General features: G+C 37.9%; 1 protein-coding gene across 2 annotated transcripts in view; it reads right to left on the bottom strand.

Moving 5' to 3' along the window:
* Nucleotides 1-25,951, bottom strand: part of LOC114138474 (cGMP-dependent protein kinase 1) — a 94,014-nt gene that overhangs the window by 45,465 nt on the left and 22,598 nt on the right. For both annotated transcript variants that reach the window (XM_028007760.1, XM_028007758.1), the window contains exon 3: nt 13,017-13,130. In XM_028007760.1, the coding sequence (XP_027863561.1) occupies nt 13,017-13,130 (114 nt within the window). The remainder of the gene's footprint in view (nt 1-13,016; nt 13,131-25,951) is intronic.

The following is a 25,951-nucleotide window of genomic DNA, read 5'->3' as shown; positions in this document are numbered from 1 at the left end:
GCAAACAAGAATGCTTTGCAATAATAATGCAAGCAATATGGTTGTGATAATAATGGTAACAAAGGGCAGTTGGCTAATCACTATTATGAAGGTACTTGTCTATAAAGGGAAATACTGAACAAAATTAAAGATAAACTGGATCTTCAGAGCAATGGCCCTGAAAGGTCAAGTGTACGTGCAGGTTATTGGACCAGGGGACAAGTGAATCAGGTCCAAATGTCACACAAATCCATCTTAAAGTTCATCAGAAATGTAAGCATTAAATATAAATGTTAACCTTATGCTGGTGCATGAAGACAAGTCAGATGGAAAAGTCAGAATTCGTTAGCATTGATCCAATCTCCTAGAAAGCTAATGGAACTTGTGCAATTGACTTTTTGTATGAAGCAAGACTGATATGGTTTTTAAAGTTTAATGATGAGGAGAGTCACGACAGCAATTAGATTTAGATTGAAATGATACATCTAATTAATGGATACACACTGTTCATGTACACCCAAAATGCGAACTGCAAAGAATGGGATAAACTGCTGATAAACCATTGATGTTCATTTTTGGTGGTATGGCATATTTGTATGAATTTGTGGGTCAACAGAATGACATTATATGAACAGAAGGGCATCTAACATAGAACATACAATTGATAAAATAAATAATGTAAGAGTTTAGTTATTAGTTATCTTTTTTACAAAAATGTGGCTTTGTAACGTGTTCAGAACATTTATTTAATCTAGAGTAACCTATCTAAACTCTGTCAAGTATTCTTTACTATATCCAGAGCTGTAAGTGATAAGAAAAACTTTTGTGATAAAAAGGAAAAACTATTTTCCTTCCCCGTTCTACTGTACCTTAACATTAATCAAAAACTTACTTTGTTCTATATAAATTGCCCTCTTCTTGGTTTGTGAGATAAATTCTAATTATTTATTGTCTTCAGCATAATGGATATTCATCAAGAAACCATTTTCCACAGAGGAAATCAGTTTGAATAACTCTATAAATTTCAGTCTTGCCCGGATGCAGAAAATCAAATGGAGGAAATGAAGCGCGTTTGCTATTCATCAGCAGGCTGGTTATTTTTAGGTCCAACCTCCAGGTTGCACCAGGTGAAACTTTCAAAATGTGCCTTTTTTCTGTGGATCAATTCAAGCCCTGTACTAAAAAGTGTTGAATTACCAATTTTGCATGCTAGAAAAAAGGCAAAAAGAGCAACTTAGTAAACACTGCCAGGTCTGTTGTAGTGATTTCATATAACAGCATGCAACAGAGTGATTTTTATTTTTTTGGGGGAGGATTCAGCGAGCACAAGAGAATTGCACTTTTCATCTTCTCCAAAAATAAGCACAGACATAACTTGTTGCTGCATGTCATGAGGCCGTCTGTCAGTAAACACAGATGCTTTGCTTCCTGCTGAGAGAGGAAAAAAACATTCAAATCTCTTCACCTAAAAATAACTTGAGAATCCAGAGAGAATTTCCCACCTACTGCTTGGCTTGTGCCGTTGTGTGTTTGAATAGACTTTTGATTATTTCTTGTTTTGATGAAACTTCAATTATTCTGACAAGAACTGCCTCCACGATGTGGGACTCCGGTGTTCTGCTTAGTGTCTGTAATATCCACAAAGAAGCCATTCAGAAGAATAATCATATAAACATTAGCCAAGTCAGCAGGTGGCCCAGAGATTATTAATGTCTTTATGTCTGTTTGAGGATGCTCGAGGGGATAAATTATTCTGATATTTCAAATATTACATTTGATTGAGAATTTATTTATATGATAATGTCATGTTTGTTACATTCATCTTGCCAACTAATGCTCAACTCAAGGAGATTTGTCATATTTTCAAGATTTTATTTTTCTCTTAGCTGCCACAACCACTGAATGGTATGTTAAAAAAAAACTATCCCCGGGTTGGCTTGGAGTTGCACTATTTATAAATATACTGTGCAGAATGTAAATTTGAAACAGGATCCAATAACATGCTAACCATTTATAACTACTATTTCAAAGAAAACAGTCCATAAATGTGAGTGAGTTCAGTGAGCTCTTCCAACAAAGCTTAGACAAGTTTATATTTACCAACGGGTTGCATCACCGCTTCATTCTGCAAAACTCTCACGCATTCCTCACTTACAGGAACTGAGAGGACCAACTGGTGTAATCAAAGCGAGAGGCTTTGCCCTATCCCTACATAATGTAACATTTCAGAGATTAAATCATTTGCCTTGTTTTATGCATGTTTTTTAAAGAATAGCAACATTTTAAAAGATGTGCTATTTATATGAATGCTTTCTTTTTCCACTAACTCTCCAATGATTTGCTGTCTGCTCCTTAATAAAAAAGGTTTTTTCAGTTGCTGTCCATTATTTTATCCTCCAGATCCCTCAACAGTCTCAGAAAGCTATTTAATGAAGGCCAAAAGATAGGACTCTCTGTATTGACTGAAATGTTGCAAACCAACAACCAGTGGTTAGTGTATACATTTCTTAAAGGATCTGCTCTTATTAAGTGACAATAATGGATGGTACACAGCTTTTGTAATACTGAAAAAAGCCAACAAATACTTATGCTAGTAAAGAAATAAACATCTTTTATGTTAGATTTAACAGTTAGAAAGAATCATGTAACATTAAGTACAACAAACAAACAACTAAATATTTTTGAATAACAGCAGCTTGTAGTTGAGAAAATAAATATATATAATCAATTTTTCTAATTTCATGATTCTACCAGTTATGTCTTTGAAGTTTTATTGGCGTTTATGCTCTGAGTTTACATCCATCCATCCATCCATCCATCCATTTTCTGTTCACCCTTCGTCCCTAATGGGGTCGGGAGGGTTGCCGGTGCCCATCTCCAGCTACGTTCCAGGCGGGAGGCGGGGTTCACCCTGGACAGGTCGCCAGTCTGTCGCAGGGCAACACAGAGACATACAGGACAAACAACCATACACACACCCCTAGGGAGAATGTAGATATAGCAATTAACCTAACAGTCATGTTTTTGGACTGTGGGAGGAAGCCGGAGTACCCGGAGAGAACCCACGCATGCACAGGGAGAACATGCAAACTCCATGCAGAAAGACCCCGGCCGGGAATCGAACCCAGGACCTTCTTGCTGCAAGGCAACAGTGCTACCAACCGCGCCACATTCGCTTGTATAATTTCTGAGAAACCACCAATGAATATCTTAATATTATTGAGGCATCAAACTTGGATGTTTTTTTTATTTTTTTGAGTTGATTCTTAACATTCACATTTATTCTATGAAGTATAACAAAATTATATATTGAAATAAATAGAGTTTAAATATGGTTCCTGTCATATTGAAGGGTTCCTCTTCAGCATGATAATTTTTTATTTTCTACTGTTTTCAATTCATTCATATTTAGAAGACAATCCTGAGATTTATTATGAAAAAGATCACAATGAAACAACTTTGACGGACATGTAATGTCTAAAACAACTGGTGTGCTATGAAAAAAACAGTACTGTGCTGTCCCTTTCTCACAGTGTTATCGCACTCACTGCAGGCCTCACACCATGCAAGTGTGCTGCTCTCATTTTTTTATCAAACTGTTACAAAAAACAGCAATCAGTGCTCTTGAATGGAAACCATATTCCCCCCTTTGATCAGCACAGCAGTACTAACTGCACCTGTTTGAAAACATATTGTTAAGTGGTTTGTCTATTTAGTTACTCCACCAAAATGCTGACCTCTAAACTGATATCCACTCTGATGTTACAGCATTCTGAATCTCAAAGCCAAAAGTAGAAGGGGCAAAGTCTGCAGGTCAAATTTCAGTTCATAAAATACCCATTTTTATGGTGAGTTTCCAGTGAGAAGGATGAAGTCAGAAGACATATTGTCTGGCAGAAACAGCTTGGACATTTAGCAAACTGGCACCCTAAACTAAGGACTTAAAAGCTATCTGGCCAGTCTGTCCCATTTTTCCACAGTACAAAATAACAAAAACAACAGGGTTTCCCCCAGTGTATTATAAGGCTTATGAGATACAGAGAAAGTTGGTATTATGCTGAGAAAGTTGTTTTTATCAAAAAGAAAAATGTACAAGCTTCAAGATGATGTTGTTATAGACAACATTTATTTGTCCACATAGGATGTCCTTCTGTGTCAGATGGCATTTTCTTTAAAAAATAAAAAAAAACAAAGGCTGGCAGCGCTTTTAAAATATAGATTTGTTCAATTTCTTCAACAATGATCATCAATGAACTGTACTTCATTGCCTCACTACCATCCTCCTCAGTGTGAACACATCTCTGTAAAGCAATGCTTATCACAGATCCAATTGCTTTTCCAGTTTAAATTACTGCTCACTGCTATTTTGAGTCTTTCTGTGCATAATCTACAGTATTTCACTTACTATGTTTTGGTATGTTTGGTATGCACAGTGGCGCAGTTGATAGCACTGTTGCCTTGCAGCAAGAAGGTCCTGGGTTCGAGAAAAGTAAATCAACAAGATATAGAGTCGCTTCAGCTGCTCAACATCGTCTAATGGAAAGATTCCAGTGCATATTATCTCATTAGCCTTTCCCTATTGTCTCATGAGACAAGTGTAAAAATGTCTAAGAAAAGCAGCTGCACCTGCAGGCCTGTTTTCTAAATCATCGCCATCTGAAGCAGCCTCTCTGGGTGTTTTAACCTTTCAAGTTGTCTATAGCCTCAGAAGAGATTCTAGCTCAAGGCTCACACCTGCGCACCAACTTAGAACTGGGACAACAACAGCAGCAGCAGGGGCCCCTCAGTCCAACTACTCACAAACACAAAAAAAGTATAGTGAATCACGGGAGGAAGTGGAAACAGATGACAGAAAAAGCAAAAAGTTAACTCCAAACTGACTTCAAACAGCTGGGGAAGGAAAATGCTCCTAACCTCACCATGGTACCATACGGGGGGTTTTTTTTGCATGCTGGCAACAGTGCTACCATGGCAGCCATGGAAACGGAGCGGATTTCTTTCCTACTTCATCCCACAGGATTTCTATCTGCCAAAGCTATTCTTTCTGTCTTCTCCTCTCTGTTGTAGTGGTGTTTATGGTTATCTGCTGAAATCCTTTCTCCCGTGACAATTATTATCCTAAACCTCTGCATGTATAAAATGAACATAGAAAAAAGATTTGACTCTCAGATATGAACTATTTTTCAAAAATCGTAGGCCAGAACTGTTCTAAAACCTCCTTTCAGCAATTGTTTTATAGTTCCTGTAGCTCTCCTCACAGTTCAGTCACAACTACAGTAATGTTATCTCGGTTCCTTCTCTGCCTTTCTAATTGCTTGTTAGTGCACAAGGCTAAAGTGTGCAGCCAATTTGCCATTTTACTCATTTTGCAGTTGCATCATTATCTTTTCATGTGTCTGTAGATCTTTCTCATCAGCCCTTCATTTCACTAAAATATGGCTCAACCTCTAATTAAGGTCAGCTCTCTAAAATTGGAAAAGAAAATGGTTCAAGAAGGGTTAAACGTCTTTAATTCCTGATAAACCTGCCCCTCTGGTCATTATCCACTTTTACAAGTTGGTCATGAATAAATCCAGCATACAGCAAGTAAAACTCCAAAACATAGGGTTTAATATTACATTAGATAAAACAAAGGTTTCTAACAGTTTAGCAGAACCACAGAGTTATCATTTTTATTAATATACTGGCTTTAGATTCTGTGTTTATGAACTATTATGCACAGAAAACTCCAGACTAACTAAAGAGCAAGATAGATTCTTTCAGAACTGAAGCAAGTATTATTATTATTATTATTATTATTATTATTATTATCTTCTCCTGCTAGTGTCTAGACAAGGACACTCTTATGAATGAAATTTCAATCTCAATAAGTTATTTTTTCCTGGTTAAATAAACAGGTGTCAGGTTTCATATGTGTCCTCAAATTAAAGCTCATTCCTGTATTTTATCTCCAGCAAAACAAAATTGATTGCAAAATGCAAAACCTGCAGCACAGTCAGTAGTAATCTCCAGCAATGAAAATAAATAAACTAAAAAGCAAATGCATACAACATAGTTTCGTTCTGTGTAGCACCATTTGCAAGGAAATTCATTTAAAGAGTTGAAAGTGTTTTTGTTTTTTGTTTGTTTTTTAGCCAGACACAAATAGGTAATGGATTTTGCTAATGGTGTGTTTCAATAATCACAAAAATTTAATTACAATACTAATTGACGTTCTGTGGCTCATGCAGAAGTGATGGAATCTGGCAGACAAAAGAAAACTTCTGCTTACTGCTACTGAACTATTTGTGGAAAATATTAAAAATGTTTCATTTTGTGGCATCTATGAATTACTGCTCATATGTGAAGCATACCTGACAGAGATGCAACAATAGATAATGTTTCCCACAGAGAATTGTGGAGTATTATTGCTACTATAACCAAAAGAAAGAGAGGAAACTGGCATACACATAATCTGACAAGCCTTGTGTTTTATTATTTAAACAAAAAAAGCCGTTATTCGCCGCCGTCAGCATACGCCGTCATGTTTAACTTTGAGCCTGGTTCTCCTAGAAGTTGCATCCTTAAGTTTTTACAAAGAAAATACGCTCTCAGTGGACAAGGTGAGTTTTTTGAAACACTGCGCAAACTGTGCTGCACTCACACTCATACATTAACACATGAACATTTTCTTCTCTGAGGCTGATTTCAAAGACAACTGCACTCATGGCAGAAGGAGGGGTAGTATTACAGCAACACACTCAAAGACGTCTCCAGAACCATGTTGTTGCTTCTGCTTCATTGACTGACAGCAGATCAACGTGACATGATCTGCTGTTTTTTAGTCAATCGAGCAATTGTATACTTTTCTTTTAAATACAGACAACTTAAAAAGGAACAAAACTAATTCGAAAATAACAACTCAGATAATTATATTTTATAGAGGCATTGGTCTGTGTAACTATTATAGACTCCAGAGCACAGCTGCTAAAAGTATTGATGTGTTTTCTGGATGTTGTGAAATATAAGCCGACTGTTTGGCCTATTGAAAGAAAGTTGGTTAAAATGTCAAGATGGACCACAGAGTTTAATGGTAACATGTGTTCTGTAAAAGATGTCCTTGCACTCTCTGGAGGTCTTGGAGTACATTCTACTTCTTTCATTTTTACGAAACGGTTACAAAACAGCAATCAGTTCTCTTGAATGGAAACTGTCCCTTTACCTTCCTTTGATGCTCTCAGCATTGATCATTGCACCAGTATAGCTGACACAAATTGACACATATACAGATACAATGGTCACTTTTAGTGTGGTGCATCACAGTTAATGTTAGACTTTTGGTTCTTTTGTTGGACTTTTGGTTCCTTGTTTTATGTTGTCCTTCTCAATATATGCTTGTCACAGTTTTCTTTTTTCCATTTATTTACCGACAAGAAAGAAAATATGCTTTCTTTTTCTTCTGCTTTACAGAAATTGTATTTGTGCTGGTCTATCATGTAAAATGTCTCTTCCAATGAAATACGGAGAGGGACTTTTTTACTTTACAGAATTATGCTACATTTTCCAATAAAGTAAGTATTTTTTGGCTGTTTGTTGCTTGCAAACAGCTCTTTAAATTGACTTTCATAAAGTAAAAGATGCACACTGTAACTGATTAAAGATTTCGTAACAAGAATGATGCTCTGGGTCTTAAACTTCTGGAAGCAATACTGAGTCGGGTAACTTCTATCTCTATAACCATAAGTCAGTGAGTCACAGTGCAGACTCCAATGAGCCAACATGCATATCTGTGAAGTGGAGCCGTTAATCTTAAAGGATATATTTGCTTATATCTTGAATGGTCAACAGTAGAGGGAATAAAAATCTTTCATCATAATGAGAATTCAAGGGATAAATGTCAAAAAGCTGGGATCATTATGAGAAAGAAAATGTCAGTTTGAGATTAATGTTGATGGTGAGCATATGAAACACAAATATATACTGCTTGGCACAAATATGCATGGAATTCATGTATGCATCTGGCAGTCAGTGGTTTTTGCTCCCTTTTAAATGTATCCTAGCAATATTGTTGACTTCAATTGATGAGAGCAATTACAAACATCAGATTTTTATCTAAATCCATCCTACTTAATTTCCAAATTAAAGTGGACTTTGTGACGGTATTTTTTAGCTATAGATTTTCTAATAGTTGTTCTCTGTAGTTCTAAAAGTGCTGGGTCAGATCTGGAAACAATTTTAATGAGTGTTAGTTCAAATATAATCCAGTTACACAGTCTTCTCAGCAACCCCGTTACAAAAAAAAGAAGTATTCGCTAGGGTGTACATACATCTCACTGGGAATCTGCAATAAAGTAGGACAGAAAAGACTAAGCCCTGATTTTTGTATTGGCAGAAATTGTCTCGAAGTCAGTAAATGTTTGACTTTTTATTATATAATTCATGCATGGAAAGAGCTTCAGGTCTAAAACCTGCACACACGCCATCTCTCCTAAGGAAATGTACACAATCCATTGTCTGCTAATGTGTGTCGGCTAACTGGAAATACCCAGCTGTGCCCTAATGGCTTCTTTCATACACAAACACTCCCTTATACGTCATCTGGATCCCCCCTTAAATACTCTAAGAAGCCTTGAAGTTATCACAGATTTATGACACTGTCAATGTTTACGAGCTAAAATCTTCATGTGTGTAACAGTTAGTCCTCCGAGAGATGAAGACAAAGACTTGCTTTTCCATCAATGCTATAAAGATGGAGCTTACAGATATAATCTCTCTCACTGATTGTATTTGGAGTGACTGGCAGAGACATTACTCTCTTAGAGATGACTGCTCTGAAAACAAGGCCTGGATTCCCAACAGCCTTTTATCTGTGGCGTTACTGAACAATCGTTGTGTTTGTCTGTCTTGTATGCATTTGTGTGTGAGCCCCGTGTTGTGGAGTTAAATGGGTATCACAATGCAGGTCACATGTAGGTATTGTATGTCAACATTGTGCATGCAAGCTGTGAATTCATTCTGATGAATATGATTCAGCACAGGTCCATTGTTGTGATCAACACTGTGACAGTACAAAACGTCCCTCTTTGTTACTCTGACAGCAGTGCACACAAGCTGAAGTATTACTAACATGATCTTTAAGACGTCATTTTGCCTTAGGATATCCTCTCTATTAGACTGATTTTGTGCATATAAATGGAGAAACTGACAGTCGGCGACTCATATGATTATCATCCATTCATACTGTCTCTGCTGTCAGAAGGAAACAAGATACACCTCATAAAGATAGCAGATTGAAATGAGATTGTTTTTGCTTTAACATTACTGTGATAAAATAGCCTCATAACTTTGACAAAAGGCTAGTTATATGCAGCCTGGAGTCGCTATGAAGCTAAACTGACTTGGAGTAGAGGAGATAATGACTGACTTTTTATTTTAGGAGAAACTGTTTTCTGAAACGCTCAAGGCTCAGAACCATTACTTTCTACATGCTGATTTACATGCAGGCACTGAGCTGTAAATTTAGGAATTATTCATTTTTGGTCAAATTGGCAACTTATTCTGAACATCAAAAGCAAGTTAAAAAGCTTGGGTTTCATGTATCAAGTCGTTTTAAAAACTGCGATTTCAAAACAACACATTTTTTTGTCTTTCTTGTTAAAGTCCTGAAAGTAATGCAGAGTAGCCCCTCATTTAAATGTTGATGCACATGGCTGATCAGCTGGCTGAAAGAAGATTCCTACTCCTGGCATAAAAAGAAGATAAATTCAGCTGTTTGGTATATTTTTGGTTCCCAAAACAATCCTTCAGTTGACACTAAAGGAGCACCACTTGTTACATATTTTTACCTAATATATGTAACAATATATTGGAGTAAACTGAGTGGGCAGTTTACTCCACTGCCCGCTCAATTGCAATGCCTGTATGACATAAATTTTTTCATCTGGATCTGCCAACTAGATGTCTGCAGATGTCCGTGTGCAGCGGAGCGTTTTGTGACCATGGTGGCTGTGTACCCCAACAGAGACGAAACAAATTCCATTCTAAGCTTGGTGCCACATTGAGCACATAACCAAACACATTACAAATTTAGGACTGAAAATGTGTGGAAGAAAAATAAGCTCCACTGATATTCTGTGGGGACATGAAGTTCAAATCGTACCGATGCTTAGATGCACTTAACAGTTTGCAAAGACTGACTGAAACATACATTTAGAAGGATTTATTTCTTCTGCATCAGAATTAAATTTAAAATTTGCACTTGCAACTTAAAGCCAACAAAATTTGGATAGTAAACTGCAGATTCAAACAGGTTCTCTATGAAGTGGAAACTAATGTGAAAGGTTCTCAACGGCAGTGTTGGTATGAGAATTCAAATACCTGTGTATCTGCTTCTTATTATAGAGTTTATTGGTAATTAATTTGTCATATACTTTCTCTGTTATTTGTTCATGCTTTTTGTGGTACTATGCTGAATAATGTTTTGATACACAATCCATTCAAAACACTTTGATATTTAAATGCTTAAAGAATTTATTTTTTCCTACTGTCCCCTTCTCCCGTTTCAAGACAACATAAAAACTATTTAGTCTGCAGCCTTTTGATGGAGCTTCCTCCTTCTATTGTCACTGCTGCCCTGTTATCATCTCTATTTGTCTCTCACTCAAACCTTTTTCTTCCGCTTTTATTTCCAGTCGGCATCTACCTGACTGCCATCATGTGGAAATAATGCGACACAGCTTGATGACAAAGGAACTCTTCTGAGTCTCAGGAGAGTCTCCGGCTGCATGTGAAATCTTACTTCATTTGCCGAGACTGGCTGAGTCAAACCCCAAATGAGGCCAGAGCTTTACACTTAAGTGTCTGTATCTAGGAACTAAACATAACATATTGATTAGAGGAGCATTCTGGGACACTAAGCATCCTGGAAGGTGTAGTGCTGCTCATAATGTCTGCGCAAGTTATTTTAAGGGCTTGTTTCTTTAGGGAGAATGCAAGCTAGCAAATACTCTAAAAGGATGAAAGGTTGGGGATGGAAATATTCTTTTCAATGTGCCGATGCAGGAAAATGTTACTATGCAATTAAAATAATTGCATAGTAATTTAACGAATTAATGGTAATTAATTGAACAAACCATAGCAGTTTGCAGCTGCCCAAATCACCCTTGAAATGGTTAAATCAATATTTTTAAAAAGGCTCAGAGTTTAAAAATTGCAGCAAAGAAATTGTAATTGAACACTCTAACTGTTCAGGTCCAGTCTGTCTGTAGAATAAGCATGTAGGCCAAAATTGTGCATATAATTTCTCTTCTAGTGGTCTGAAAAAAGGTCTTAGCAAAAGTTTGTCCTTCACGTTGTGTTGGAACTGCAGGGTTTTTGAAATAACAAATACAGAAATTAAACAAAATATCTAATCACACTGAATATTTCATAATAATCTCAGTTCAGAGCAGCTGGTTCCTTCATCAGTGAGCCGCTGAAGTCACTTTGGTGAGTCGCATAAGTTTAAGATTTTTCCTTATCAAACTTTGCCTTATGAGATGTTCTCGTCCAATGCAAACCCAATACTGCTTATCGTCTTGTATTGTGAGATTGTAAGGTAAACTCCTAAGTAAAAGCCTTACCTCAACACAAATAGGCAGTTCATCCAAATTCTAAAGATATAATTATTCACGGAGGGGGACTTAGGAGATTACTGTATGTGATTAAAATTAACTGAGGCTACATCCTCCTACAGAGCTGCATGCACAGATCAAATTAAACTGCTTGATTGGAGTGTGAGTCTCCGTAAGCACTACTGGCTGCATGATTTCCATTAGAGACTATCACCTTTAATAGACACCCTGGCAGCTGAATTCCTTGGTACATTCATGTGTAGCGACACGCATTAAAGTAAAGACAGTCATCCTAAGAGACAGCGCCAGTGACCCTGTTAAACCAAACACACTTTTGCCTGTGTAGACAATTACATCATTTGTTCCATGCATGGATTTTTATGAAAGCGCGGCAGGAAGTATGGGCCGATGGACTGGTAGATGGGCAAAATAAAACACAAAAGAGAAAGCCAGACGCTCTGTCGCCAGTGGGAAGGGGAATATTTTATCCCGTAAGAGTTGGCTCATCTCCCCGTGGACACCTGTTGCCATAGTAACTAGAGCTGGGAGTTTGGTCGGTTTGACTGGTTCGTTGGACTTGAGAAGGGTCAGCACAGGCTACGCAAGTTTCCAACCATGAAATGGTTGACCCCGCCTCGCCACACTTTAACATGTGATGATGGAGGAACCTTTGCCCTTCATGTATTCATTAAATCCAAGGTCACTATCTGATTTTTTTTTTATATAAGACTTGGAAATATGAGCCAGCTCTTGATATAAATATATATTGAAATCTCTTCTCAGTACATCCAGAATATCCAGAATGTTCCTTTGTTTCAGTTCGCCCCAACTCTGACCTACCTGCATCTATCTTAATCCATGCATACAAATATCCTTTCATCAATTATACCATGCCTCACCTCGTCTCACCTTTTGTCTTTTTATTATTCCGCTCAAACACAAATTTGGAGCTACTTCCTATTTCTTGCCTCACCTAAACACACATTTTTCATTTTGACATGCTATCTTGCGAGCTTTCAAATGTGTGTAATCCACCATCTGTCCTGTGCTTTCTCAGTCTCCTCTCTTTAATCTATCAGGCCGATTATTCAAATTGCCAGTCTGATGGACCACCTACTCACCCACTGTGCATCTCTCTGAGCTGGGGCTCTGACATGCGAAAGAGCAAGAGGCAGTAAACCTTGACATTCGTCTCACTCCGGGTCTCGCAGCACACTTGGCTGAAGTGTTGCAAAAACTCACACTGCTGATGGGCAGCTTTTGATAACTCAAGAACAATACTAGACACACATTCCTACTGCAACAGACCTAAAGTCTTCTACAATGAGACTGCATATTTCATTGAAGTTGTGTGTTCAATGCGTCAACTTGTGTCGCCTTGGCAACATGTGGACATTTCAACACGGACTTGTGTGGAAATGTTTTAAGGTGTCTGTGAAGACTCACTCTTGACAGTGGCTGTCCTGGTGCAGTTGTAGAGAATAGCCAGCTCCCCAAACACCTTTCCTGGCCCCATGGTGCAGAGCTTCAAGCTTTCCTTTGTCACCTCCACCTTACCATCTGAAAAAGGCATAGACATGCAAAAAAACATTTATTGTAATAGTTTCAGCTTGCACAGTAGATAAGCCAAGTTTGACACTAAATTAAGTTTCTGTGGCAAAGTTTCAGTGAGAAAGTGGAGTGGATGTAAGTGTTTGAGTATTTTGCTTCAAAATAAGTATGTTAATTAAGGCAATTGGTGTATATCTTAAGTGATGTACACTAAGAGGACTAAATTACAATTTTTTCATCTTTATTTACCACTTTCGAAAAGTATGAATCTGCCATTAACCTTTCCACATTTTGTCACACAAGAACCACAAACCTTAATTTATTATTTTGAATTTTAGTGATAGATCAACACAAGTCATATACAAAAGAAAATGCAAAAATAGTTTCACAACTTATCTCCTTAGAAAACTGGATCCTTCTTTTGATGAAAGGCCACCTAATTTCAGGAGTAAGTCCCTTCTCTATTTGTTATTTTTTACTATTGCAAGAAAATAGTCAATTGGAAGTGCACGGTATATTTTTTTTACCAAAGTCAGCAACATGTTATCTATTCCCACCCAGGATGAAACTACACATAGAGAGGAAGTCGTTAAGTGTGTCACCATCTCACCAGATTCCTTCCTGTGACTCTCGATGTTCTTATGTAACAGCTCTGTTTCCTAAAGGGAGAATTTCTGTAGCATGAAGATGGAAATGTAGAGAAAGAATGAAAAGTCTTTCAGTCTAAGCCTTTAATAAATTTTTACACTAGCACTTCTATTATCAGCTGAAGTATTAAAACAAGATTCAAATTGTCAATAGTGACTAACTGTTCAAATGTCAATGAAAATCTGAGCTTTTAAAATAACTGAGAAAACCTTCAATATTTTAATTTGTGAGAACATGAAACTAAACACAAAGTAAAATACAACAATCTGCAAAATCTGCTTCCTCTATTCTTAGGTCTTTTGGAAAAACTGATGCTAGTAACATCAACTCTTAAGAGTGTGCCCTGGTTTTTCTCTAGGGACAAATGAAACTCTTTCCTTCCCATTTTATAGACAAAATATTTCAAAAGCTTGACATAGCTGAAATAGATGTAACATCAGCCAAGTCTTACAGAGCACAAAACAATAGTTCTCTGCTAAGTTAAGAACAAAATCTCTGCCTAAAGGAAAGCTACTTATGGTTAATTCTAGGAAAACAAATCTATTCTTTAAAACAGATACCTCTCCTCTTTTAACAGAGGATTTAAATAAAAAAGTATGCATATTTCAGAACACAGTAAATATTTGAAGATAGCTGTTTATCATCTTGAAAGCACTCACCTCATATGCAAAGATGCTGATTTAATTTCAAGCAACTATGAAGTATGACTACCAATTTGCTGTATAAAATTAAGTGGTTGGGGTTTAAATTTATTTCTGGCTACTACCAAGACAGACATGAAGAAAGGCCAATGCTACATCATAAGTGAGATTACAGGGTGGCTACTATGGAACCAGTCAAAACCACAGCCTTGTCTTAGCTACATTTTAACATGCTGTGTGTATAATTGTAGCTGTAAATAAAATAATCCAACTAGCTATCCAAGGGATGGACAAAAACAGGACAAAGACAGTGGTTAATGTATCTGTTTTATACTCTGAATCACTTCTGGTATCAGTCCTCATGCCCAGGCTCTATGCTTCTTTGGTCAAACAGATGAGTTTTCCACCATAACAAGACATCTGCAATTTTCTCCTCTATTCGGGTATTCCTATAGTGTCAATTAAGACCTCCCAAAACATGAATTATAGAAGCAGACAGAAGGAGAAAGACTTTTAAGCCCAAGAAGAATGACTGTGGCTTTGTAGAGCGACCCCACGGCCCTCTACAAAGCCCTGATGCACAGAATGTGGTTGTTCTAGTCATCCACCTTTAAAACTACCACATTATGTGCATCTTTGCTTTCTCACCCAGCTGTCTATTCAGTAGTTGGCCATGTAGTTCCTTCTCAAAAATAAGCTTCTATTAGTCTTGCATACAATTTGAAGTTTTATTTATTTCTCCTTTTCTTTTTTTATTTTAATAAAAAATGGAAAACTTGACTGTTTGGGGATTTTCTGAGGCCATGAATTATTTTCAACTTGACAGTTCCAGCCCATGTGGCAAAACGTTTGGACACCTCTGCCCCATAGACATCAGGGATCGGTTGTATTTTGTGTTTTATCAATGTATTGTTGATTGGTAAACACAATTTGACATTAGAAAGCAATCTTGAAAGAGGTCAGCAGTGACAAAGAAAATCCTGATTTTGGAAAGCTCGCTGACCGCAGACCTCAAGGGAATTGCCAGGAATAGAAATAACAATGTTAATTTATATAAATTTCATAAATGATCTGTTTGTTTCTTGTTTTGTTTTTTTTCCTAAACTGACTCTGGGAAGTTCATGCACACACCACCACCGCACCTCCCCCGACAAAAACACACATGCTCACAGGGTCCAGCTCATTTCCTGTTTTTGCATCTAATAATACCTGCTTTATCATGCTGCTTTGTTATCCAGTGGAACTGAAAAATTCACCAGAAACTTAACTCTCTCTCATGATGAAGCCTCATTCAAATTAAGGCACATGCAAAACTAAATGATCACATTATGTAAAAAAGCTGATATGGCTGTACAGTATGTACTGTCATCAGTGGATGTGATGTCAAAAAGCAAACAAGAAATGTGATACATTAAGAAAACAGCATGTGCTGCATGTGTAGAATGTTCACTGCTATTAGCTTATCACTATCAGTGAACGCCAGCATGTCTTCCTCCCCCCAGGCTGTATGAATAGGTTTAATGGTTGATCATTTGAATGCGAGTCGCAATGTGCCTCACATAGCGGGGCATTGGAGCACACCTCAGAGCAGACTTTTCTTTGGCTCAAGATCAGATGAATTTTTTGGCTGGATTTCTGATTAAACGGCCTAACTCTGCCTCACACCATGCACTAGTGATGACTTGTCATATAATGAGAAACATCAAACCTCTATCAGTCAGGGTTTGAGTTCTCTCCTGCGACGAAGGACGTCTTGAACCCTTTTATGAATCGTTCATATACAGAATTTTGTCTTTTTGACTAAACGCCATTTCTTTGCAAGAAGTGTGAGTTCAATTTAAATAGAAAAGGAGGCCAAACATTAATTCCCAACCAAAACAGAAGACTGCCTCTGACGTTTTTAAAGTCAAGGAGCAAGACACCATTTATCTCCATCCAGGCCTTCCTTTTATTATGTTTTTCTAAGAGCATAAAGTGGACATAAGGAAACAGGATGTTGGGGAGTTCAAATCTCTGAGGATATAACACAACCAGAATCCCATTATGATTGACCATAATCTTCCGGCAAAGTTCAGGGGTCAAATTACCCAGTGTAAATTTTCTTTTCATCTGACCATTGCAAGAAAAACTAAATGAAGCAAAGCATGTTTTTATCCTGCAACAGCAGCTCAAAAATGGAAGTCATGAAGATTTTTAGTGCTACAGCACTTAAGTTTACACTTGTGACTTCAGCTCAGCAATAAAAAAAAAAACAAGCCGCACTCTGCACTCAATGGTTTAGAGCAGTTAAAACCACAGTAAAACACCACACTGAAGCTGAAAGCCCATGTATTGAGTTTGAGCAAGGGATATATTAAATGGCCATGGAAATGTGTTTCATAAATGGTGAGTTTTACAAAAAAAAAACTGAATCTGTTCTTTATTAGGAAAAAATTATGCTGTTTCTCTGATATGGTTGGGTCCTAACTCTGATCAAATCTATCAATTTTGGTATCTATCTATCTATCTATCTATCTATCTATCTATCTATCTATCAGCTGCTTACCCTTGCACTGTGTTCACTGCTGACTCCAATAAAGGTAAGTATGATATCATTGATATCAAAAGCGTTAGTCTATGTTGGGTTTGCTCTAAAGTTGAACATTGATCTGTCCTGCTCTGTAATGAGTTTGATGCCCGTCAGCTGTGACAAACCTGATTGTTTACTGGTAGCTGTGCAGAGAATCCTGATCTCTGAGATAGATTTTCCTCAACATTGATTAGCTCATCTCATTCTCTCTGAATTAATGATTAGTTGAAACGGTCAACATTCGCACTGAATTTATAAACCCAAGTCCCTCGGACCGCGGGGCTGTGACAAAATCAAGGACAAGGCCTTGTCATGAACTATTAAGTGCCTCCCTCAAGTTAGAAATAGAATAAATCCTTAAGTTTGAGAAAATACCAATGCAGACTTGAGCCAAGGGCAAGAGCAAACAAAGACGATAAGCAGCTAGAAGAAGCGTTGACAGATTTGGAGTTTTTTTAATCACACAGAGGAAAATGAGAATGACGTTTGTTTAGTTCAAAACACTACCGGAAAAAAAACCAAACACGTTGTTACAGCAAGCCTCTGCGAGTGTGTCAGTAGGCTGACAGATAGCATAGCCGCAAGATGTTACACACCAAGGAGAAGCAAGGCTTCAATAGACTGCCATTGAAGAAGTCTATAGAAAGAGCTTTTTTTACTTAAAACTTTGAATGCTAAAGGTGAAACATTAATCAACCGTGAGTCGTTAACTCAACCCTGTCAGCCAAAGGGCTGCATCAACACATTGCCTCTTTTGTGCCTCTCTGATCTCCTCAAATCATCCAGAAGTGCTGCATGTCAGAGTTCTTCCATGCATTTACTCCAGTCATGTCATTATGTAGCATCAATGATCTGGTAGCAGCCGAAATGTGTAAGGAAAGAATGCATACATGGTTGGAAGGATGGAAAAATACATCTGGAAAGAGATAATTAAAAAACAAACCAATGAAGGGTTTTCCTGTGAAGATTGGTCTTAAATAATTACATTAAATTAAATTAAAGGGTGTTTTCCATCTGACATGTAAGTGTCTGACTCCTTCCCTTGAGAAAAGAGATCAAGTCTTAGTTATTATCACAGGTAAACAATTGCTCAAAGATTTCAGAAAGTCTCCAAAAGGGAATTGATTCTGAAGCCACCAGAAAATGTTAGAAACCTATTTGAGACTGTGAAGAGTTTTGACCACACTAACCCATTGTTAGATAGATTGTGTTCAAATGGGGAGAATTCAGGACAACTCCCAGCCTCCCCAAGAGTGACTGGCCATCAACAATCCTCTGAAATGACAGGTCTGTGACAGTCTGCGAGATTAGGAACCCAGAAAACCCATTATTAGACCAGGTGTTTTTCTCAAATCAGTGACTGTAAAATTGTATCATCACAATCACTATGAGCAACAATAGTGTGCATTTTAGTGGTATAAGAAAAAGCAACTCTGTTGTCCATCTTAGAGAGGCAATGTTCAAGAGTCAAAACCTTTGCAGTGTTGTGGACAGAAAGTGGGAACCAAATAGCCTTTTCTTGTTTAGGCTCTTAGTAATTAGAGATGCTCTAAGGATGTTAATAAGTCTCAGAATGAAGCTTAACTGATTTCAGAAAATAGTGATAGCTCAAAAAAGCCTCTACCTTGAACTAAGAAACTACTGCATCTGGTGACAAAATGGCTTTATAATAGTGTCATTTTACAAGGCTTTCTGTTGTGGTCACAACCTACTAATTCAAGAGCAGAGACAATGTTTCAGACAGTGAAAGAAGCAACACCCAGAAACTCAATAACATACATTTAAGATAAAATAAAAATAAAAAAGACATGATGGTGACTTTTCTAAAAGAGTATTTAAAAACTCTCTTTCAGATTAGCACTGTTAGCTGACTCTATCAGCAATCTCGCTGTGAGTTTTCCATATTTTAAACACCGCCACCTTGTGTCAACAGTCTTCTATTAGCCTGCTAACATTTTCAAATTATTTATGCTATTTAACAGAGAAGTTTTTGTAACTAAACTTCCCATGTTTTAGGTCAGTTAGGATTAGCAAAATTGCTTCTGTTTTCTAAATGCCACAATCAAAACCATGCGATGTTTTCAGACAATTTTGTTTTGATATAATTTATTTTTTTCTGAAAAGCATCAGTCACCCTGCATCAAAGCCAATCTATTTACATAATGCAGCCACCCTTGTACTTCACAGCTGGAATGGTGTTCTCAAGTTTGCAAGCTCATCCTCCTTTCCTCCAATAATGACGATCATTATGACCATAAACTAAAATCTCAGTTTCATCACACAACAGGAGATATCTCCAAAAAAATATGGTCTCTGCAACTGAAAGTGTTTGCAAACTGCACCCTGTCTTTTCTATGTTGCCTCTGGAAGAAACACTTTTTATGTCATGAGTGGCCTTTAAACCCATGGTCATAGCACTTGTTTCCTTGTGGTTAATAACATGCCAGCTTCTGGTACCATTTTCACAAATTATTTTATGTTTCTTCTGCCGTTTATTGGCACATTTCAGACCAAATCATGTCTATCTCAGGGGTCAAAAAGCCCTCCTTCCACAGCAATTTGATGGTCAGATATTCCCATGGTGTGTATAATTGTTTGAAAATATTAATAAGGCAACTTGATTTGTACTCTAACAGCATCACTATTATTTTTCAATCTTTTGTCAAATACCTATGGACAAAATCCTCACTTTTGCAAAGTGTGTTTTGTCAAGAAGCAATGGAGCAGCTATGCACCTCTCTGTAAATCAGACCTTGAGAGCAGACCGGATGACGTCAAACTGTCTCTCTTAAATGTAAGCTACAAAAACAGGGTGACGAAAGGTGGGGGTAGAAGGGTGAGCGCAGCAAGAGGAGTCAGGTGAAAGACTTGAAGAGAGGACAATAAGAACAGCAGATGAGGGAAGACACTGCAGGTCAGGTGCACCTGATGCGACAGGTATACTCAGCTGAACATCTCATCATTGAAGTTGAGAGAACTTCCCGTCTTTTTCACCTCGACCAAGGAGCATTCTTGCCGCCAGCACTGAGAAAAATTGCACTGCAGCTACGCAGAGAGAGTAAGAAAGACCTAAAGACTTTATTCAGTGACTTGTCAAAAGAAACGAAAGGACAGCTGATTTCAACCTTTTTACATCATTGTGCCTCAGAGACAGTATTCAGCACGAATATGCTGTAGCTCTTCAGGTCTTCCTTTCAAGGCCGCTCATCTTCACACATAAAGTTAGTCCCAATGTGTGGAAGTGATAGGACATGTGGGGGAAGATATCACAGCTGTCCACTTGTCTATGGCTTCTCTTTCTCTCTCTCTCGCTCTCTGCTTCCATTTAAACATTATAAAAGGCCTGATGCCATGCCTGCTGCTCTACTTCCCATCAAACTCTGATTATGGTTGTTGTGTTGACAAGTTGATTGGTTGGCCAAGCGGGGAGGCAACTGAAAATGATTATTTATTCATACATTAAGTGCAGCCTTGTAATTAGCAGCTAACAATCTTATGTGCAGCATTCCTTTTATGCAAATGTGCCAATTTAAAAAGCTTTAACATCAGTAAACACATTAATGTGGTATCTTAAAAAAAACAAAGTACCTCTTTGATTTTAGCATCCACTCATTTCAAGTACCTTGCTGTGTCACTTCAGACATGAGAGGGGATTTGCAGCACAATAAAACACACTTTTTGATACTTCATATCAGCACAATACAAAATATCTTATTCACTTCTGATATCCGTCTAATTTATCTCATTACGCAGAGAAATTCTCCTTTTGTTTTTTTCTGAAATTAGCCGAATCCTTCAAAATTATCCAGTAATCTTGTGGAAAATTAGATTGAAAATGAGTCTCTGCTTCATGTGATCCTATGCAGATTTCTAAATGGATGCCATGACGGCTGGGGAGGGGTGTGGGACGGGGAGTCCATGACTGAGGAGTTGGATGAGGCACAAATGCTGCAGAAACTAAATGCAAAGATGACAACATAAATTACCAAACTGTCACAACAAAACAAGCGACGTTATCTCAAGATGAGGATAATTAAGTGGCGTTCTGCTTATGATGACTTCAGCATCATAAGCAGCCATTTTGTTTGACAGAGATAATGTTCAGAGTTGCTTCGTAAGTGAGAGAGGTAGAAATGATTTATTGATAATGTTAATTTACTTTTTACAATTATGAAAACAATGCAGTAGGGCCCACCCAGGGTTTATTTAACAAAATTTAAAAAATATGTCCTTTTCAAATTTGTTTTAAGACACATACAGTTGTTTGAACTGCATTTTTAATTATGTAAATAATGTCCAGTCTCCTTTCTCTTCTTTGATGTCCTGTTTTTTTGGGGGGGTTTTCTCAGTAATAAATGTGAAACTCGGAGAGGACGAAATTCCAGATGACAGAATGGCAAAACACCAACCATTCTTTCTGACCTCAATATACGCCTTCAACTGTAAAACAAAAAAGACAAGCTGCACTACCTGCCTTTCTAGCACCTCTTTGTGTCTCTCAGTAAAACACATTAGCAATAACAATAAGACCACTAAGGTAAACATCATTAGATGTACAGACAGTGAAGAGAGAAAGAGAGTTGGAAGGAGAAAAGAACAATGATGCACTGGTACAAGGACATACTGTCCTTTCTACTTCCAGGCTTCTGTGGTTGGAGGAACAGTTTCAAGTGTTAGTACATCTATTCATAGTTATTGATCATTACCTGAGTTAAAAAAAAAAAAAGAAATAGTAGCAATGTCTAGAACAACATAAGAGATGAAGAAGAGCAGGAAAGGAACAGTTTGTTTTTTAGACTTGATTCATTTTGTGCTTAAATCTTGACAAAAAGGCAGCAATATGACTGCAAGACTTTTCAAAATCCACAAATAATGTTTTCTTGGAAGATTGTGCCGTATTAGGGTGTGCTTTATCAAGTTAGCTCTGGAATGACTTTCGTTTCTGGAGAAATCATTCTAGTGTGTAAAAGAACTGCACCTTGCATCAAAAGCAGTAACATACTGTATGGCCACTGCATATACCCATTTATTGTAGCTGTTCTTGCTATGGCTTAAGCTTCCTCTTTGCCTATAAAAATCAGATAATTAAGTATTTGAAATGCTTTTAATTGTTTTCGATTTGTCCATGACACACGTAAAGAGATATTGTTCTTTCTGCTTCCAGGATAGAAAAGAAAAGACAGAAGACTTTGTCCTTTTTGCTTCAACTTCCAGAAAATATGTTGCTGCTTATTAGTTTTCTTAAACTATCCATTTTAAGAAAACTTTGGTTTGTGGCTGCATGATTGCATTCATTGTGTGTTTTACTTAAAATATTTAGGTATATATTTTTAGAAGACAACATGGGATTGAATGTGAACTGTTGCCTTTGGCAAAAAGGTCCATGTGTAGACTACTGGCTGCGTTGTTCTGTAATGTCAATAAACTTTGAAGAATAAGAGTAAGTCAGAATTAAAGGAAGTCAAATTTCTTTTTTTTTTTCTTGAAACAAAAATATGTAAAAGTCCAGCCACTACTTTGAGTCTTAGGTATTTCCTGTAGATGATGAAAAAGAAAAATGCTGTCAGTTTAAGTTGATTCTGATTGTGATCACAGGCAATAAGAATTTAAGGCGAGAAAAGCTGAAATTTCTTTTTTGTGTTTTACTTTTGATATTTTTGTGTGAAGCTGATATCCAGCGATATTCCTGGAACTTCACCTAAAGGCTGCTGGAAATAACGTGATGGAAAATGAAAGGCTCAACACACTAATCTCTGGGATTAGTCCATCTTCGTCCAAGATTTTGTACTCACTCCGTTAGTGAACAATCACCGTGATCTGGGTTCGACACCAGGGAGCGGTTGTCATTCCAAATGCTGCGACTATTCCAATAATCTACCAAATATTTACTGAGACATTTCAGCAAATATGCCAAAACCAGACTTTTTAATTAATTCTTGAATAGAGAGGACATTCTTTCACTTAGCTTATATGTAGAACACACACTCATACGATTTATAATAGAACACCAAAAACTCCCTAGGGTGAGGTATTTGATACAGACAATCAAAGTTTAAGAAAAAAAGATCAAAGAGATGAATTTCAACAAAAGGGCAACTAATAAGAAAAAGTCTCAAGAGAGAGAGGAGAAACTCAAAATGAACCTGCTTCAAAAAGAAGTGTAAAACCTGACTCCAGAGACATTTATTGGTGAAACTAGCCTTTACAAGCTCTCTGAAATATGGATTTCTCCTGCAGGAGAGTCACTGAAAACAAGAAATACCTTCAGTTATCCACAAAAAACTTATTTGTACACGTTCTTCAGTTGCAGTTTAAAGCAAAACTAGTTAATATTTTTTTTGTCTTTTGTGAACAGCTGTGCACAGCGTGTGGATACACATTGTGTCCGCAGTGGACTTTGCTTTCTTGCTGCGCAGGCGAGGACTCTTCCATGACTGTAAAAGAACAGATTACTTCTGTGTCGTCTTGTATCCTCCGTCTGAACCTCTGCAAACACAGCTTATCCAGTCACAGCAGACTCTTTATACTGCTGCCAGTCTGTGAGCAACACCTCCACATACTGTACACACACACAAACCCACAGTCGCTCTCACGACAGCAGGCGTATAATGCAGTACATATTTCAGTCTAAACAATGAGTCGAGTTTGAAACATTTGCATAATATTCAACTCATAAAATGGTTTTAAGCTGTTTTTCTTGTTTTTTTCCAGTGTCTGCCTTCCCTTCTTCATACTCCGATCCTCTAATGTGATGCACACACACACACACACACACTGCTGTTGTCTTTCCACATGAAAAACTTGCAAAAGCAGTGTTAGGCTCAGGGATAATTTGCAAATTATTCATTAACTCCTACTCCGAGGTGTATTCATCGGCTTCTGTGGAGGGACGATGTGGATCGATTAATTCAAAAAAAAAGAAGAGAGACTAAGTGGGAAGGAAAAGAGAAAGCATAGTTAGACTGCAAGCAAATACCAGAATAGGAATCAGGTAAGCTAAATTTCCCCTTCTTACTGAAGGGGAATAAGACAGAATTGACAAAGAGGCGATGAACATGTGTAGAGGGACAGTGACAAGAGGACAGATTGGGGTCAAAGCCGGTAAGGTGAGGAAGTAAACGTCTTCGGTTTCAAGCTTGGGCGTTTTGAAATAACTTGTAGCAGCACGGCTGTGTCTGTGACAATAGGAGGGAATTAAAGAGGAAAAGAAGCGACAAAAAGAACTTCTCGCTGGCAGAGGCAGCAAATCAGACAAGACACTCACCAGAGAATGAGTATTTTCTCTGTGTGCTACAGGCAGATGGGGCTCCGCTCACTGTAGGTTGAGATTATTGGTTTGCGATACACACTCTCAAACTATTTGCACATGAATAAGATATTAGCTGAAGTTGCGTTCCTCTAAATTGATGTATTTCAGACAGTTGAACCACTCTGTGTTGCCACAAAGCCAACCATTCTCAAAGTCAACAGTTCACTTGTATTTGGTGACGTTCCAATACAGGTCTATTTGCTTTTCTTGCTTCCTTTCCCATTCATTCGTTGCTCTTTTTTTCGCTGCAGATTGAAATTGTCCACTTCATGTCTAAACCTTCAGAGGCTTCGCGCTCGGTTAGGTTACAATTACCATCTTTAAATTAGACAATAAATTTCCAAGATGTTGGAAAGTGAATACATTCTCGGCGAGCAAGCGCTCATCGCAATACTACCTCAATATGGGGCCAACAATGCCATCAATCAGCTCAGTAACAGGACTATTACTCACATAAAAGCAGGAATAGGCATTTCTAATGGTCTGAGCAAGTTAATATCTGTTTCTCTGTGACATTTGAAGCAGCAGCTTCACAGAAAAAATTGTCATTACACACATATTCACTTAATAACTAGATTTTAGACTTTCAGCGCACTGGGGAATTTGATGCAGCGCTACTATCACGGTATTGTGACATCTCCTTTTGTGTGTACCGTAATTCCAATTACAGACTGTCCCTCACCTTTCCCCCCCCAGTGACATCTTAATGAGGCTCCGCTGGGAGCTTGTAAAAATTTATCATGTGAGCTGATGTCAGGAGAGGTTGTGTGCATCATGTTCCTAAATCTAACTACACATCTGGAAATCGACAAAATTTTGGGCACCTTTAACAAACTTCCTTTCCTTCCAGTTTCTCGCCTCTTCACTGCCCATTCTGTAGAGAGACATGATACTTGGAAGGCAGCAAAAAAATGTGAAACGCAATAAAATCAGTCATCCTGCTCCAAACGTTGACAAGTGTTCCGGGCGCTGCTACAGATTAAACTCACAATTACGCTCCCCTACGCTGAGCAGCTCTCTGATAGCAGACGGCATGCGCCCCAATGGAGATGATGTTTGGAGTTTGCGAGGTCCGGCCTTCTCGCATGCAGAGAGATAAATCACAGGCCAATCAATGCATGCAGTCTGTTGTCAATCACATCACTTGCCTGAAGATAAACATTAAAGACTTTCCTTTAAAAACTGTAAATTGCAACCATAACTATGATCAATCTGATTGAGAACTGTGTTTTTTGTTTTAATGAAATTCTCCTGGATGTGTGGGTTCTCTCCAGGTTCTCTGGTTTCCTCCCACAGTCCAAAAACATGACTGTCAGGTTAATTGGTCTCTCTCAATTCTCCCTAGGTGTGAGTGTGTGTGTGCATGGTTGTTTGTCCTGCCTGACTCTGTGTTGCCCTGCGACAGACTGGCGACCTGTCCAGGGTGAACCCCGCCTCTCGCCCCAAACGTTCGCTGGAGATAGGCACCAGCACCGCTCCTGACCCCACTAGGGACAAGGGTGTACAGAAAATGGATGGATGGATGGATGGAAATTCTCCAGCCAAGAACAGTTATATGGCAATCTGGGGCAATGAACAAAAGTGCATGCTGGTGTGAGATACAGAATTAAGAATAAACAAGATCCCCATTTTCTACTGCAGACCCCAAAATTGTATCAAGGCA

This window comes from Xiphophorus couchianus, chromosome 22 (genome assembly GCF_001444195.1).
Source record: "Xiphophorus couchianus chromosome 22, X_couchianus-1.0, whole genome shotgun sequence".
NCBI lineage: Eukaryota > Metazoa > Chordata > Actinopteri > Cyprinodontiformes > Poeciliidae > Xiphophorus > Xiphophorus couchianus.
The sequence above is the reverse complement of the archived record's forward strand: the minus strand, read 5'-3'. Positions and strand labels throughout refer to the sequence as shown.